The following is an 18960-nucleotide window of genomic DNA, read 5'->3' as shown; positions in this document are numbered from 1 at the left end:
ATTAGATTATTAGCTGTGCTATTTTAGAACTAAAGGCAACGAGCACGGATTTGTCTAGACTAACCATGTCTCGCATCACACATATAAACGAAGTTTATCAAAGTATTATTAGTTGGAACGTTTTGTATTAAACCTCGTAACTTTATAATGTACAGACAAATTATAGGATGCTTTACGTGTGTTCAATGACTAAATTCATTTTCACTTTAAGAAACGTCGTAAAATCGAACCGAATCACTTTGAAATCTCATAAAATGATCACCGCTACTTAATATGAGGGTATTAAGCGAAATCGCGCGAGTACATGACTATCTATGAAGTTTACACACGGAGAGGCGTTCTACGTGTAACTTGAGAGCGTTTATCGTCACCTACGTCATAGATACAATTAAAACAAAGTTGCAATACAATTAAAACGAAGTTGCAATATCAGGTTTTTTTAAATAAATGAAAGATTACATACATAAGCACTAATATGGAAAATTCAGTGAAATTAGCTGGTCTAACTTCACACGCATACGAAAACACATTGAACTTATAAATTCATAACAATTGTACTGTCGCAATATAAACAGGTTTTTCGTCTTAAATTTTAAGCCTTCATTTTTATATTAAGCAGTCATTTGTATTTCTGCATTGAAATATATCTTTTAATTACATTTCGCTGCTTATAAAGAAGGAAGCTGTGGGGTGAAAAATGTAAAATTATAAAGATAATAGTAAAATACAAAACAATACTTACCAACTAAATTTTCTATAAAAACAAAAACCACGACCAAAAGTATAGCACTACAAAATATTTTTATATGTAACCATTGTTTATTATTAAGACGTGGGATCAACAAAGTGATCACTTTGAAATGATTTTAACTTATTTCTTTATTTTTTGTTTTGGTTTGAGACACACCAATCAATTTTTTACGGTATCAAGTAGCGGCAGCTAAACTGTTAAATAAATTTAGCTGAATATAAACAATTGCCACCTACAAGCCAGTACGTGGATTCGAGAGTTAAAGGGGATTCGTAAATGACCCCCGGCGGCAGCCTACCACCGCGTCAATTGGCGGCGTTATAAAATCAGTCACAAGTTATAAACCGTGCAATAACTTGCGCGATATACGAGCTGTATTCGCCAACAACGAAAAAACACTAAACAACCTTTTATAGCCGGTCGATTGTAAAACTGGGTGCGTATTAGCGATATAGCAATCTCCGGGCGCGTGCAAAACGGATTTTTACAGAGATTCCACGAACCTTATATCATAAAGTGCAAACATTTGCATCTCCGCTGCCCGGTCGGCCCGACACCTAACCTTTTCATAAAATAAGGCTACAAACGACCGTATAGTCCACCTGTGAGCAATTGATCCGTGCTGTCTTTGAACATCTTCATTTATACATTAAAAAAATCTACATCCACGGAAAACACCTTCGCAATGTTTGAATTTTCCATCACGATAATAAATTCCGATTGTGTTGTTCTTTATAGTTATTTCAATAGTTTTACTTTTAATTAATTTGAAAAATATTTATGCTAGTACAAGATAAAGAGCAGAAAAAATGGAGGAGACCATATATGCATTTTATAAAAAAAATCATTCATTTTTTAATCTAAATTTAATTTAATAATATCTTAAATCTTTAGGCCATATCTATCATTTCAATAAAATAATATTACTGACAAGATGGCTACTGACTCTGGCCGCTTCCTACCGGTCTTATTCGGAAATCTATAGGAGAGGCCAATGTCCAATAGGCAATTCCTTACGGCTGGAATTATAATAATGATAAATATTACACCGATCCAAAGTATACTCTTTAGTATATTTAAATATATTCTTGAATATACAAAAAGTCGATGATACTGACCGAGTTCTTTTGTATTTATGACAGGAGAAACAATAAAATAATAACATTTCTAATCCGTTTGTCGAGAAAAATAATGCATTATTTCCGTTGATTTAAGAAAACGTTTTATTTGAGAGTTATGGTAGCCTCAAGCATGGCTTTTGTTAAACCTGGAAATTGTTTAACTAACATCGGTAGACGTAATTGCTGTAGTTTTGTTATAGCCTGAAAACAATAAACTTTTCAATCATGTTAGCTAACGCTAACCTATTTTACCTTAGTTTACGTGTTTCATATGCATGTGTGTTAAGTTTTTGTTTCATTTATTATTATCATCGTCATCATCATCTCAATCTATAGACAAGACAAAGACCCACTCCAAGACATAGGCCTACCTAAAGACCGGTACGGTCGTTTTCCAGCGAAATTAACTATGTCATCGGCTGATGGCAGATACTGGAGAAACTTTTGGCCACAAAGGCCGTAGGTTGTAAGTGCCATGTGCCCTGCCTACTACCACTTCTAACGAGTATTTCTTTGAGCTAGGTACGATAGTTATTTTTGATTGTCATCTTTCAAAAAAATTATATTAAATACAAATATTTAAAGTGACTACAAATAAAAAATGTAGGAATCCAGTCATACATTGTTTGAAATATTCTTAAATAGAAAACTCATTCAAAGACTATCAGGTAAACACGGCGTTATTTTATGACGAACATATTTTTATAGCTTTAAGGATTACCACACTTAATACTTACTATTTACGAGACATCGTACAACCGTGATATTGGCGAAAATGTTTAAACCTAACAGTTAATGTTTGCGTGTGGTATAAATCTATGACGGTCGCGAAAAACTATCAATTTATTATTCTATAAACCGTCTTAGCTGCCGTGATCACTCAGTTTTAGAAGCTCTGTGAGAAGATTAATCAAACTTTAAATATCAAAACTGTTATCGTTTGACAGTGCTAGAGAATTATTCTATTGTAGCCATGAATAGAAAGAACTGTTTTATAAACAAATTCCAAAGAATTTTCTAATTCTTACATAACGATTTTTTTATAAAAAAAGCATTAAAAGTTGTGAAGAAAATTCTGTTAATATTGCGGATCTCAATTGTTTTATAATTTATTTATTTATATTCTTATTGACTTACGATCATTTTCAGTTATCATTTATGAACGCCATGAGAAGAATGCAAGAAGCCATTTTGTGTGAAATTTTAATCAAAATGAGCTTTCCTATAATAACATCGTTCATCTTAAACCTACGAGAGTTCTTACCGCGCCCAGATCTAAAAAGAGTCTACAACAAACTCAGACGAGTTTTTTATTCGACCACTTTCAAAAATATTTATAATAAACTAAGTATTATTTGACGTACTAAGATTTTTTTTTCATAGACGAAAGATGTTTTTCCGTTTACAGTTACAGTATCACCGCATTTAATCTAGATCTACATATATGCAGTTACTCAGCTCGAGGCCTCGAGCCGGTATATTTCTTATTTCACCCTAATCGGATTTGGACTCTTTGTTTACTGACGCGGATGCACCAGAGTGACTGGGTAAGTGAGCTCTCAAAGGACAATCTCCGTTTTGCCTGTCACTTGTAATGTAGCTATTCTGCTATTCTGCTTTTTATTATTTAAATTAAATCGTACCACACAAAAAGTAAGACACTATTTAAATGCCAGTCAGTTACGCAATAACCCAAGACAATCACGATACATTAACGATTTACAAAAATAAATAGAATAATACTTACTGTAATCATATGGAGTTATATTCCATATTGTCATAACTTTATTTAAGTTGATATACGAAATTATATTGATTATGTTTAGAATGTAATCACGAAGCTAAATCTGATTCTAGTTTCAATGAAATTAGGCACTTCTGGCCTTCTTTTGAAAATGTATATAAATGAACCCAGTAAATGATCCTGAGTGGTTAATAATATTTATTAATTAATTAATAAATAATGCTATGCAATTTTGAATTATTTTTAATACTATCCTTGCCTATTACTGTAGATTGGTGAAACTTAATCGTTTCTAAATTATAATTACGATTAAGACCAATTACATAAATTGTGTTTTTTTCGCATTTTTTTCTATTTTTTATCCAAAATTATGCTTTTGGAAAAATTAAAACAATTCAAAATTTGTGAATAAAAACTGTTCTGTTTTTCCTTTTCGTAGCTACTGTAACCTTTCTCAATTGCCATTAAATCGTAAAGCTTCCATTTGAAAAGTTTGACTAACCCTTTCAAGAACTTCTGAAACTGATTGAATAAATAAATGAAACAATAATTGAATAAATAAATGATTGAATAAATAAATAAATAAAACAGTAGAGAATTATTGTTTTTAATACTGAGATAAGCTGTCGTTCATAATTTTAATGTTTTTTATCCCTTAGACTAAATTAAGCAACTTGATCTTACATTATACGGGTTGTCGAAATAAATTCAACTTGTTCGCTTGTGTATAGACCAAGTTTGATCGATTCCGCGAGCGATTTCTTATGCAAAGCTCAAAATAATTACCCAGACTAGCCAAATGGCCGCTCGTTGTGAAACTTGTGGATATCAACAACACATTATAAATAATTTATAGATTTTCGACACATCCATAAATAATTTGCGACGAAGAACAAATTAACATCGCAGTCACGTAATTAAATATGTACGGAGAAGGGCACGTTTAACATTTCTCTTTAAAATGGTTAAGAATAGCAGCATTAATTCCGTGAATTAAACTTTTTAGCTCTTGCACAAGACATTTGTAGAGAACTATAAAAATTTAACCATAATAGACTTGTGTTCGTGCTTTTTTAAATTAGCCTTTAAACACACGACCGACACCAAAACCGACTCCAACCAATTGAATCGACAGTTCAATTTCATTCGGCTGCATCTTTGTCATTATTGAACTCTATCGGGAAGAAGAATCGTAAAGTCTACTAGTGACGCACTCGTTTGTTCTCGAAAGACTAAGCAGCATATTATATTGTTTTTTTCTTTAACTTCTTAATGAATATTAGAATTTTTTATTTAACAAATTTACTCAATGTTTTTAGAAAGTCAAACATTTTCAAAAGTTTTTATAAACGGTGAAAATGATTCCTCCCATTAATTAATACAACCATATCCGATTGGAGAACTGGAACATAGTTAAAAATATTTCAGGTCTTAATCTTTTAAATAAAGACGTAAGTAATTTTAGTTATACTAAAAATAATAAACTTTAAAAAAAATTAAAAGAAACAATTTATATATTACCTTTGTAAGGCTCTTTTACATTAGCGTAACTAATTTGACGTTTTTTTTTTAATTCAAGGTTCTCAATTGGCAACCACGAGCCGGTAGACGCGGTGAAAAGACCGCTCTTTAGGTGGATCAACGAATAGCCTTTGACAGCGTAAAGCCTTGCAGTGGGCGTCTATATCGGCTGGTTTGATAATGCTGATGACTAATAATATGGTTATAAAAGAAAAAATATATATATTGGGTGTATTATAATTGTTAAAAGTAATTTATATAAAATTATATTCTTGGATTTATATGATCTCTCAAACATGATTCTATGGTCTTGTAAGGCACGTCACTAGGCGTAAAGCGAAAGCAATTTGCATCAGTCGGAATCGGCAGGAGGTTTTCAATCGACAATAGCCGTGAAATGGCGCATCGCCAGGAGCGGTGCGGTTCTTAAAGAAAAACGCAATAAACGCAAATTGCCCACGAACAAATTAGAACGCTAATTTTATTGCATTAAGGTAATAAATCGCTAGGCGTTCGGCGATTGTTTTATTACTTTATAATGGTCCGCGTTAACAGTAGCCGTAAAGGCTACATACCAAGGGTTTAAATAGGTTTTTCATTCCAGCAAAAACCTATAATATAGTCTTAATTCTATCAAGAATAACAGTCAAGAACAGTTAGTAGTAATTTACTGGTTTAAGTTACGATGAACTGACGGTGTTGGGTTAGATTTATTTACGATATTATTTTTACTACAATTGTAAGGAAAAGACTTGGTACGTCGCTATGAAACTTGCATTTTTTTAATTTCAAAAAGGAGGGCATAAGTTGTTGGAGCGTATAAATTATTTTTCTTATTATTCCTTATGTGTGATAAAAACCATGATTCCGTCTCGGGAGCCCCTGCGCCAGGAAGCGATCGCCTAAGCGATCTTAGAGCTAGACAGCCTTCCAACCCAGTAATATTGTTTTTGATGTAACAGCCTGAACCATCGTTTCAGGTTGAACCTGCAAATGACAATCAGGAGGCATCAGAGTAAATCCACACTGAAAAAAAAATTCAAACATTACCTCTCCTATGTAATTGGTTTTAATTTTTAAAATTAAAAAATGGAAATAATGGTAGTGAAAATAATAAAATTTGGACAAAAGAGGAAGTATTAGCTTTATTTCTACGGTTATTCTATGATTAAGCAAGTTATAAAAAATTCATGTATATAAACAAAATTAAAAGGCTTTTAAGTTATGATAATAAACCTCTAACGTATATTAATAGAAAACTGTAAGTTAAACAATACAATTGACCTGTTAGTTATCTCTCCATTTTATTTTCTTACGTAATTAACCATTAACTTGTCACAGAACGTACATAAATAACTACAGAGGCTCCGTCATTAATATTTTATATTAACACATAAATTCATGTCGGTCAACCATTGGCTTATCAGATCACAGCTTTGCCTTTTTTCGTTATAATTGGCGATTTCCTAAGGGGAAGTTCACCCCGTGGATTTAGCAATCAAATAAATATTAGGCCTAAATGGAACAGGTGTATGAAGACCGTTAATGCGAAATAACTCAATGTTTCGTTTCTTCGAATGAAAAAAAAGATCTTTGATGAACTAAAATTATTGTGTTTTTTACTACCAGTTTTATTTTATCTTTATATTAACCGAAGACAACGTATATTCGACTATTGTGGGCACCATAAATTTAATGATAATGATCTACAATGTTGTTTGTCGCCTCACATGTATAAACGAGGTCTTTACATATTTCAATATACCTTGACAGCGTTTAGTAAAAAAAATCGTATCGTATCGTTTCAGGCCATAGACGCCCACTACAAGGCATAGGCTTCCTCCAAAGGTATTTTTAGTGGAAGATACTAGAATAGCCACTCTTGGCATTTATCATGATACGCAGAGGACGCTGCTGTCCCTCCTCTGGAATCTTTTTTGTGATTAGTGGCAATCCTATATTATTAATGTACACAGTGTGAACTTTAAAAGACTGTATCCTGAGAATCGAACCCGCGATCTACGATCGCAATTCGCAATCCTCTCTCGATTCCCTTGTTTTACAAACAATTACTAAAAATAAATTTTAAATTAGTGTTATTTTTAAATTGCATAAAATACTAACTTACTAATATAACCTTTAAGTAGAAATTGTCAATAGCTTACTAATATTCTGTATAAAAAGAAGAATCTGACATTAAGTGTATTACATAAAAATAAGATATTATCTGTACTTGGTTCGTCGACATCTCCTTTTTGAATGTCTTTTCATTCTTCACGATCCTTTGTCTTCTTCGTCCACTAATCCTGACAGTCTTTAACAGAAAGAAATTTTTTATTTATAGTAAAACTATTTTCGAATTAATATATCATTTAACTCTTTTAGATTCAGATAATTACATTCAACAAATTAAGTCATGATACCATCATGAAAGCAAATATTTTTTTCTTGATTTTTCTTACATTGGTTTTATAATGTAATTAGTTTTATTACAACAAAATTGTTTTGCAATTCATAATAAAATAGAATTCATATAAACATTTAAATATAAATTTAATGATGTAAAAAATAAAAAAACTTAAAAAATCATGACGTCATCAAATACATATCCACCAAGAACATGCATACAGATTATATATTCTATTATAATAATTTAATTTTAGGTAAACGGTCATTCACTCGCTCTGTTTTAGACTCTTTTATCTTTATCACATAATTAAATAGTTTTAAATCGCAAGATCTGAATGCTTGAGTTACAGATATGTGTGATCGGAAATTTGTTTTATATGCAATTTTTTTGAAGACCGATAAATTACCGATATCTACAGAGTGAGTGATTATAAATATAAAAGCTTTAAAACAATTAATGTATAGCGCATTTGCTGCCAACTAATTTATGATTCACCCTATATAAATATAGATGGTTTCAGAAATAATAAATAACGTATTGATAATATATTAAGAAAAGCGCTAAAAAAATTCGGATTACTATATACGGAAATTATTATTGTTTACCATCTGTCTCTGCAGACTTTGTACTACCAAAAGTTTTTAGCCTGTCGCATTTGTGAGAAAAAACTAAATTAATGTAACATACATCACAGTGGTTAATTTATATAAAGTGATAGGATATAGGAGTAAAAGCGTCAAAGCTTTTTCCTAACAAATGAACTATCTAATTACCATATTTCAGAGTGATCTCTTTATATAGAATGATTGAAAATTGGTGTAAAAGCTCTTACACCTTGTTGGATATTTTCCTATCGCCTTAGTCAATAAGTGCCTATTGATGTAAGTGTTATAATGAGTAAGCAAATATTAAAGTCAAGATAGAGAGAAGTCGACGAATGCACGCTCAAGACCGGTCATCGCAGTAATCTTTAGGGGAAGTTTATGCCATACTACGGGCGTCTATAGGCGGACATGGTGATGATAATGAAACAGAGATTGAAAACATAACTTTACTCTTTGTTTTCTTACTTTTTATTTCCGTGAAAATGTTTTACTGAATTAAGTTATGTTCTTTAATTCCTTTTTAAAAAACCCAAAAATTGTTTTTTCAGGGCAAGCGGGTGTAAATCAGCTAGGAGGCGTCTTCGTCAATGGAAGACCTCTTCCCGATGTAGTCAGAAAGAAAATAGTAGAATTGGCTATCCTAGGTGTCAGGCCCTGTGACATCAGCCGTCAACTTCTCGTCTCCCATGGCTGCGTATCCAAGATCCTGACAAGATTCTACGAAACCGGATCCATAAGACCCGGGTCTATTGGCGGTAGTAAAACTAAGGTTAGTAATGTATTAAAAATATTTCTTGTTAATATAATTCTTTCAACTATTCATGCCTATGGAAAAATGTAACGTTGATCGTTGCTACATTTTTATTATTGAAGAACATCCTTAAACATATTCTAGACGTGTACATAAAATATTACTCTTTGAAACACCTGCAGGGCTACAATGTACTTTATAAACATAATAAATCTAATATTAGATTCCACGAGAGATCGGAAAATAGGATTATTGGATATGAAAAATTGGTTATTTATTTACTTTTTTTAGATATAATTCTTTTTTAATATATAATATTATCATTTATTAAGCTAGCATAGTGCACGTTTATTATGATTTTCTATTGGAATGCCTATTTATAATGAAATAGAAAATATGCAAAATTAATACATATTTCACTATAATACACAATTGTTACTTCCTTAAAGTGGCATTATGACATTTTTGTACAAATTTTAGGGTTTATAATATATATAAAAAGTTTTGGCAGACCTCTATTGAGATAACCTTACACTATTTAAACAGCGACTGAAACAAATGAAAATCGGAGTTGGTAAGATCATGACTATATTGAATGGACTGACAAATTTCGACCAAGCTTTCTACGTATATAATTGCTGTGTAGATAAATATGGTGTCGATTGTTATCATCAAAAACTAGACCCTCTCTATTGGTTAATCAATTCTCGCTTTTCTATTTTATGCTTGAGTATCATCATACGCTATTAAAGACCCGAATTTTGGCCAGCTGCTAAACATCGTATATTATATCCATGTCCTTTTTTAATACAGATGAGCGAGTCGAATCTTTTTAGTAAATTTACAGGAAAAACACATGACAAATATCGTAAAATCTAATTTAATTCAGGTTTTTCTAATCAAAACAAGTTAAACATATACAATACAAGAAAACTGATTATACTGTAAGTTTTAATGTACGAAATCAAAAAAAAAAATTATGCCAGGGCCAAAAATATATCTTTGAAATATTTATGTTATTGCATTACAAAAATTCTAATTCTTATAAAATAAATAGAAAATCTTTGTCACATAAAATACATAATTAAGTAACATCATAAAAACTGCTCAGAGGCATACACTCGCGCCAAATGCCGAACAATTAAAAAAAATAAAATAAAATCAACATTGAAACTGAACATAAGATCAGTCGGCGGCCAAATACCTCAATAAAAGTTAGTGGGAGCGAATCGCTCGGGTCACGCCGGCAATCAGTCGTAATTATAAACTATAAAATGACCTGACTTTCGGCTTCTTGCACTGGCCTTTCGATACGCATCGAATGGGGACGGCCACCATTAGCATAAGAGATCCGTACAACTTTTTTTTGTTTATAACTTATAGAATTATGTTTCAGAACAATTTTTCGATATTCATTTAAAAATACTTTAATTAACATTAATTTGTTTAAGAGAAAAAACAATTAGATTTATTAACATCGAAATCACATTTTTTTATAATGAAAAAAAATAAATATTTATTTTTATAAAACTCTCAAATTTAAATTTATAAAATTAAAAATTAGTAATTGCAACATTTAAAATGATAGAAAAATTTATAATTAACAGCAATCAGAATTAACAGCAATAGTATTTAAATAGCGAAGTTAGGAGTTTCATAAATTGAGTAAATTCCAACGATCCCTAACAATATGAACATGTCGATTTGAAGTCGAGGTACCCACCGATGTCAGCGCACTGAACCCATCATCGATACACCATACCGACCTCACCGAATTCGGTACGCTAATAAAACTTCCATTTTGTTGTTCCACAAACGAACGCCGACGTCAAAAATTGATTACAACAAAATACTTCGAAATCACCGAATACTTTTATTGACGCTGTTATGGGAATACGTAATTGACTACTAATCAAGGCACCTCGGAACTCATCCAGATTGCTCGCCGATTGTGTCGAATGTAAATCGAGATTGCTTCGTGAATAATCACCGGTGTGTTTGACACTGATCTCCTCTATATAATACGGAACTAACTAAATTTTGCGCTCAAAAATTTTTTTTATATCCGAGACTGTCAATTAAGAAAAACGTTTTTATATGTTGCATATGTTAAATTTCGTTATGGAATTAAAAATTTACACGGTATATATAATTTACATAAAGCGAGTGTTACTCTTTTAGTGAGGATTTGTTTGTAAGCATACAATAATTTTTTTTTTACTCTTTTTGTTATTAAACTTACCCTCCGAAGTGACTTTGTACTACCAAAAGTTATTTGCCTGTCGCATTCTAGAAGAAAAAAAATGTAATGTATTTTGTGGTAATCACTTTATTTTTTTCACCAAATGTGAAATAAATAAATAAATTTACGATAAATATGGATCAATGCAACTGTTACGACAATACAAATTTATAGCGCGGGAAGTTTATAACGATCTGTGAAATTAGCAACGTTTATTTTTGGGAATGTTTCCAGAAATTATCACATTTCTGCTATTTTACTCAAGTTATTCCTTAAGACCCTTTGACAAAGTGTACGGAAACTTATAAAGATAGATAATTATAAAGTTCTGTTCTCGTTTTGATGTAATGTTATCTAACCATTGTCATTAAAAAAGTCTATAATAGGTTATGTTATATTTTTTGCAAACTTGATAAATTTATGATAGCTCTTTATCTCGTCTAACTTTTGAAATTTTCGGCTTCTCTTATCCTACCAATAGACTTTTCATCTTAATCTGTCTGTTTATTAATGAATATATTATGTATATTTTTTAAGCCTATTGAAAACCTTTTTTTTACATTATAGACCAATTTTTTTTAAAAAATTCAGTCTTTTACAACAACGTACTTTACCCTGATCGTTTTATTTTAAACGAAAACTGTTCATAGAATTTTAGGACATGGATCTTGGAAGCTTTTCACATGAGTGCTACTTTTATTCCTGTAAAATAATTCGTAAACTTTATAACGTTCTCGTCTATAACTACATTGCTAGGGTAATGGTATAAACTATCTGAAGACTCAGTAACTTGTGCAAACACGTGAAAGTGTTGTGATGGATTTACTCTTTGTGTATCGCTTAAAATTAATTTATCGCCCTTACTGACGTATGTATTTAAAGCAAATATTAAAAGTATTAATGAAGCTTTCGCTTTATTTAAACTTATTATGAAACAAAACTTTATTATTTCTTCAGTATTCATATCAAGTCCACTATAGTCATATAGTTTAAAACTATATAATATATTTACTTCACGTATACATTGTATAGATTGCGTGATCCTTAACAAATTTAAATGAAACGGTTTCAGGTTATTGGTGTTACATAATCAAATTATACGTGAAAAAGTTAACAAGACCACTTGAAATAACCAGTGTGGGAAAACACGCGAACGCTCAATCTTTCCCGACAAATATTTACCGTTATTAACATCTGTTACGAATAGCGAAAAGCGCGATTAGCGTTTTTAACATAACGATGCGCTACGGTTTTTCTCTATAATATGTGGTCTACGCTACAGAAGCATTAATCTGTATAACTGTGTCAGCCAATTTGGCTTCCATTCGTTATAATTGATCTTGGGAATAACGATCCAGTATCAAAGTTAACTGCCATTTTACACGAGATCCGTACTATTATCCGGGCACGGTTGATTAGTGAATGAATGAAAACAACATTCGATAATGATGGTCCGTCGTTACGACGTACAGGAGAACTCTTCCATTTGAAATCGAATTCACGTAGCGTTACAATTACGATTCGTGTAATAAAATTAATAGGATCTCTTAAAGAGAAGAACATTCCATCCTACACCGAATTTATTCGGATGAGCCCTTCAAATCCGGTGGGAAATGCTTGAAAGCCTAAAAAGCAACACGTAATTTGATTTTAAAACATTTGCAAAACATTCAACCCTCGGCACAATCTGTCACGTTGAGTAAATTAGGTTGAAATATATTTAACGTTTTGAAGTGTGGGCTAACATACAAACAATACAGAAAGAAAGTAAAAAAAAACCAACTTAAACAGCTACGGTATTTTACTTACTTGATGCTTAGTGATAATGTTTTGAGCTTTACAAAGTTTTTATTCATTTTGTATTAAATTTGTTATAAAAATAAAATTTCATACCGAAGCTGAAGTTATACTATTTAGACTAAGGGCACTGCATATAGCATACATGTTTAACTGCGTGGTATTTAACCGAAGAATTGGAAGAAACTTCTCTGTGACATTCTAGAAATGCTATAATAATAAATCGACTTTATAACCTAAAATTATTTATAAACGAATTCCAGAAATTCTCCACACACATATATTGATTTGTGAAATTGAAACGAAACATGGAAAAAATGCGATTTAATACCATTACCGTTAAATAATAAAATCTATAAAGTCATGATAGAAAATTGAAAGTTTGTTAATCCTCCGAAAAAAAACAGTTACCTTTTTTGGAGATTTAAGGTTATATTTGGCACGGTTAAGCGTTCAAACATTCACGTGGCCCTACCCCGAGTTTACGACCACAAGTTATGGCATTTATGATCGATGGTCATGTTTATGGTCAAATGACCATAATTAGTGGAGCCGACACCGCCTCAATGCACTTTATGGTCTAGGGCGGTTGTTCATTGACCACTTTCACGCCGTGTTTTAAAAGCGAATGCAGAGATTGCAATTAACTTAACTTCCACTCGTAATTGTTTGATTCGATCATTTTAATTTGATTAATTTAGAAATGGACATATAAATTACGATAGTTAATTGGTTATATATGTAAATTAATAAAAACATTGATGAAAATTTGAGACAAAAATGTTCCCCCAAAAATAAACTTTTATTTACGACATTAACTGTTCATAAGTCATGTTTTAGTAATTTCGTGAGTCTATAGTACAAATTTTTTTCAAGAGCGATTATTTATGAATCGTTGTTAAATATGGTGTTCCGAAACATTTCATATTTCCACGTAAATATTAACAATTTTACTGCATTTTGGCCTAAGATTTCTTCTAAATAATTCAATTGACTTATAAATTAAATTCTCAGAATACCAGTAATTTTGTAAATCGAGCAATGGGGCAATTTTTACCGATTATTAGCACTTTGTTTTTTAATGAACCACCTTTTTTGAATGGATACGTAAATAAACCAAACTGCCGCAAAACTAGGCCTAAGAATTCGAGCAGGAATAAAACAAATCTTCTTATTTCATGTTAGAAGACTGTGTAAATATTACAGATTTAGATTATTGTTGCCGAATAACCAATTCATAATACTCCTCCAGAGACCTGTAGATTCTGGAGTAGAGGACCACTTCCGGCTGACTTTTTATTGAAAATCTGCGGATATGGCGCATATTTAGTAGTGGACATCCTATAACTGAAGTGATATAGATGATTATAAGCTATTCCAGATGTAGGCAATGGAATATCTTTATATTATTTTTATTTTCGTTGCTATAGAGGTGACGATTTATGGACTATAATTGTATAATGGAACAATACCAAAGGTCATTAACACTTCACGCTTCTATTGTACGGCTGGCCACTTCCGCACTGGCAAGATTTGCCATAAAACTTTTGTTACCCGTGTCTAACCTCTCGGCGAATGTCACCGGTTAATGAATTTCGCGAATGTTCGCGAAGTTACTAATTGGACATAACGTTTCACATTTAATGCCTGAATATACCAATGTGTAAAGAAAATACTTAAACGGTACTATTAGAAATATTTATTGCTTCTTAGATATTGTGTATTGTGTATTGTGTTGCATTTTTTAAAACAGCATCAGGCAGGTATCAGAGAGGACTAACTTCCTGAAATTTCGTCGGAGCCTTAATTTTAGTATTCTCAAGGCTAGCGTTATTTTTTCTGCAAGATTGTTGTATAAGGCTATTAATTGCATTCAAACTGTACTGTAACTTATATAAAGACATAGCCTAAATATACACACCTAATTAAGGGTGTCGGAAACAGCGGGATACAGGCTGTTTTCTACCGGCCTTATTGGAAATATACAGGGGAGGCTTGAGTCCAACAGTGGAGGTTCTACAGCTGAAATGATGTTGATGATGAGAGTCCGGTTATGCTATTAACAAATAATTTCAAAAATACGTATTTCTAATATTAAACGAAAACATAATTGTGTCAGAAGGATTTTATAAAGAACAAGTTTCTTTTTTTATGTTTCGAACATCTGATTACAAAATATCGTGTAAATGGAGTTGTAAAGCAAATAAAACCAACCCTTGTCGTTTCCCGACTAATTAAATGTCATCAATACGTGTTTTTTGTTATCGCCCCAATTTCCGGACGTACCGCAGGGATGCTAGGTTTTAACATGTTAGAACGATGTCGCGGCGAGCTTTGCGATGTTATCTTTGATTTCCTTTCTTATGTGAGACCTCTGTATTCCATCTCATTGTTTATATGTAAACTGCATCTTTAAGAAATGTAGAATGATAACTGTCTAAATTTTATCGAATAATGAGAACTGATTATTCCATAATCTAAATTTTTTATCTTCATTTATGAAAAACTATTTGTAAGTAATTGTGTATTTATTGTGCTATTAACTATATAATACAATATGTAACTCTTGTTTTTCCATAAAAGTCCAAAAGAATTTTTAAAGAGGGGTTCTTTTAAATACAAATCTTAGTTAGTTATTATATCTGGACATAATTGCCAATAATTGCCTTTTTGGTTAACAACAAGTGATTCTTATGTAAATTCATTATACATGTCTTAGGGTGAATAAAACTGAACAATCGATAAAAATTTCATATAAATTTTAACTTCACCCGGCGCTAGACCTAACATGAATATTTAAAAATTCTAGAAACGGGCATTAATTAAATTTTACAACCTCGCACTGATGACACAAAGATATGAATCCCTATGAATTTAAATAACCAAACATATTTCCTATAATATTGAAAAGTGCGATAGGATCACTACAAATGCAATAACATGCCAAACGTACATTAACAGCTCTGTCAAACAATATAACGTGGATATCAAATATTCAACACTGGCAACACGTTACCCGTCATGTTTAATCGCGCTAGCAACACCGAAGCGCGAGTATTATTTGTTTCAAAATCCACTCGGTGTGTTGCACGAATTAAAAATCGTAATAGACGTTTATTCTACAGCGGCAACACTGCACGATAGTTTGCCTAGAATCGTTTAATACCATCTGATCGCAACTGAACTGTTCATTTTTTTAATACATCTCTTTAAAACTACTTAATATCAATATCTAAAACGAAACAAAATAAATTCATATACGACTTAATTTTGTTCACAATTTAAGGTTCTAAAACAGATTTTAAGTCACAAGTATTTAATAAAAAAAATGTAAAAAGGCATTAAAAATTTATATGTATGAAAAATGATCCATTTGTTAATTATTCTTTTTGCAATTATACATATCATTTATTCCCATCCACGTATGTTTATTTACAGTAACCACTTGTGTACATCATGAGATACGCCATAAAAACTAAGATCAGACTTTGCTATCATACGGGAGATAACATTCTTGGTACATTTTTTAGTTAAAATTATATAATAAAATTTTTGAATAGTATATAAATTATTCTTTAAAAGAAAAATAAATTTCGTTTATTACATTAAAAATATTAATAATTTTAAACTACATTTATAAACGTATATTAATTCCATTTTTCCTAAAATATGATATTAATTTAAATTTGTTCCATTATTTTAATATTTCTTTATAAAGTTTCGGAGGGCAAGCGCAAATACATCGTTTATAAAATTTCAAGTTGAACAATTAGGTGTTTTCGATGTCACAATCGCGGGTCGAATCGGGTGGCAATTTGTAACAATAATGAGTCGATTGGTCAAGCGGACGGGTCATGGGAGCGGCGGGCACCTGTCGGCTGTCAAGCACGGCTAGCTGTTGAAACCTTAATAACACACGTGTACCCACAAAAGTAAGGATACCCCCAGTGTAGGGATAAAATTGACGATTATTCTTTTTTAATGTATTTGTAGAGATTTGTGAAACAGCAAAATTCTTGGATAAGTTTTACCAAAATATTGTAATAGAAATAGTTTCATCCTTTCTGAACAATCTAGTTATTTTGAATAGAATTAAGGTCATTATAGCATGGGTATTAGACAGAGACTTGGCGACCGTTACTACCAAACCGTGATATAATCACATACAATGGGCCTTTTAAAAAGACGCAAGGTCACTCAAAGAACAATGGAGAGAGCTATGCCAGGAGTTTTGCTGCGAGGTTGAATCAGAAATGAGGAGATCTACAGAAGAACTAATATCACTGACGTAGTTCGAAGAATTGCTCATTTGAAGTGACAGTTGACAGAGCATATAGCTGGTGCAACGATGGCTATTGGAGCCGACAAGTTCTCGAGCAGCGACCTCGAGCGTTAGGCGTGGGTAGGCCTCCATAAAATGATCCAAAGACATAGTTAAGGATGGGTGTCTATTGGCTGAAAGGAAGAAGACGATAACGTAAGACTCCTCTTTGAATATTTAACCCCTGGTCACTCCATGAGTAACAGCTCAAACAACCTAAAAACTCCGCGACCCAATCCGGTACTAATATTATGTAGTATTACGAGCCTTTGAGTTTAGTTACTTAAAACGAGGTTTAGATTATGTGCCCTGTTTTAAAAATTTCTACTGTTTCTTCAAAGGCCTATATGGCAATAGTAACAAACAAAACCATTAGTGTTTTATAGTGTACCGTATAAGTTTTGTAATAGTGTATATGGATTTATGTTTTTGTTACTTATTACAAAATATTTAGTATTATGTTATGTTATATATTTATTATAAGTTATGTTAGATATTTCGATATTTTGAGATATTTATTTATGGATTCTTTTTAAAAAGCGACTATTTTTTTTAGAGAATAATTTAACTATTCATGATAAAGTGTTATCAGTCGCAAAAGGTAGGGCAAATAATTACGGGTGTTAAAGCTTTATAAGAATAATAATAATAATAATATAGGAAGAAACGCAGTTTTTTGTTATTTGGAATAATATATATTAAATTATTTATCCTTTACTTTCTGTCCCTATAGACTTTATACTGCCAAAAGTTATTGGCTTGACGCCTTGCAATGTAAATATTTCATATTTTAGTCACTTTATACAAGATGATTGGAAGTAAGTGTAAAACTTTGAAGCATTTTACTGACAAATGAGCTAAACATTGAACTTTTACATCATTATGAACTGATAAACGACTATCGACGGTATGTCTGGAACCATAAGATTTGGACACTTGAAATTTAATAGAAAACTCCCTTTGCTAAGTAATGCTCAGGTAAGTAAAGATATTTTATGAAATTTTACCCGCAAGAGTAACCCCTTTGCGGCTAAAATGTATAGGGTCGTTTTTTTTTAAGTTTGCAAAGCTAGCGTGTGACAGTTATCTATTAATACAAACTCTTTTATTTTTGTTAAGAAATTATGTTAAATTGTGGTAAACGTTGGCAAAAGTAACAAAATAAATAAATATACATGAAAAGCATTATCTTTTTATAAACACGTGAAAGGACTTTCGGAATACATAAAATGGAACGTAGTGAACTTGATTACGAATATAGACCCGAGAGAAACGACCTACGTTATCCAATACCGCATGCGATATCGGAACCGTTTTGGATTTAGCCATGCAAAGCTGGATTTGCAACGATAATAACCCCTTTATGGTCCTCCCGCTGGATTATGCTGTCAATATTATTACGCGCCTCTTAATACCGTAAAGCTGTTTCATAAAACATATTGGAAATATTTTCCTATACAACCAGTATCGATGGAAATTGCCACGATTGTACGTTATCTTGTTTACTGTCCTGAGATGTCTTATTTCATTTCGACATGACAGTGCGTCCATAATTTATTCCGCTAAACATAATCTGTTTAGATCTAAATAAAAAAAATGAAACATCAAAAATTCTCAGTAGGTTTTAATCTTTTCTATTAAGAAAATTGTGTACAACCAATTGTAACAAGATTCATTTTATTCTGATAGGAAATTAT

At 31.6% G+C, this 18960-nt stretch overlaps 1 protein-coding gene across 1 annotated transcript in view; it reads left to right on the top strand.

Moving 5' to 3' along the window:
- Positions 1-18960, top strand: part of Poxn (Pox neuro) — a 44410-nt gene that overhangs the window by 14887 nt on the left and 10563 nt on the right. Inside the window, exon 2 of the mRNA XM_068767903.1 lies at positions 8701-8921. Coding sequence (XP_068624004.1) covers positions 8701-8921 — 221 coding nt within the window. The remainder of the gene's footprint in view (positions 1-8700; positions 8922-18960) is intronic.

This window comes from Battus philenor, unplaced genomic scaffold, assembly GCF_028537555.1.
Source record: "Battus philenor isolate CCGP_79_NKW_IND1 unplaced genomic scaffold, ilBatPhil1.0.hap1 SCAF_24, whole genome shotgun sequence".
Taxonomy (NCBI): domain Eukaryota; kingdom Metazoa; phylum Arthropoda; class Insecta; order Lepidoptera; family Papilionidae; genus Battus; species Battus philenor.
This window is presented reverse-complemented; position numbering and strand designations above follow the sequence as displayed.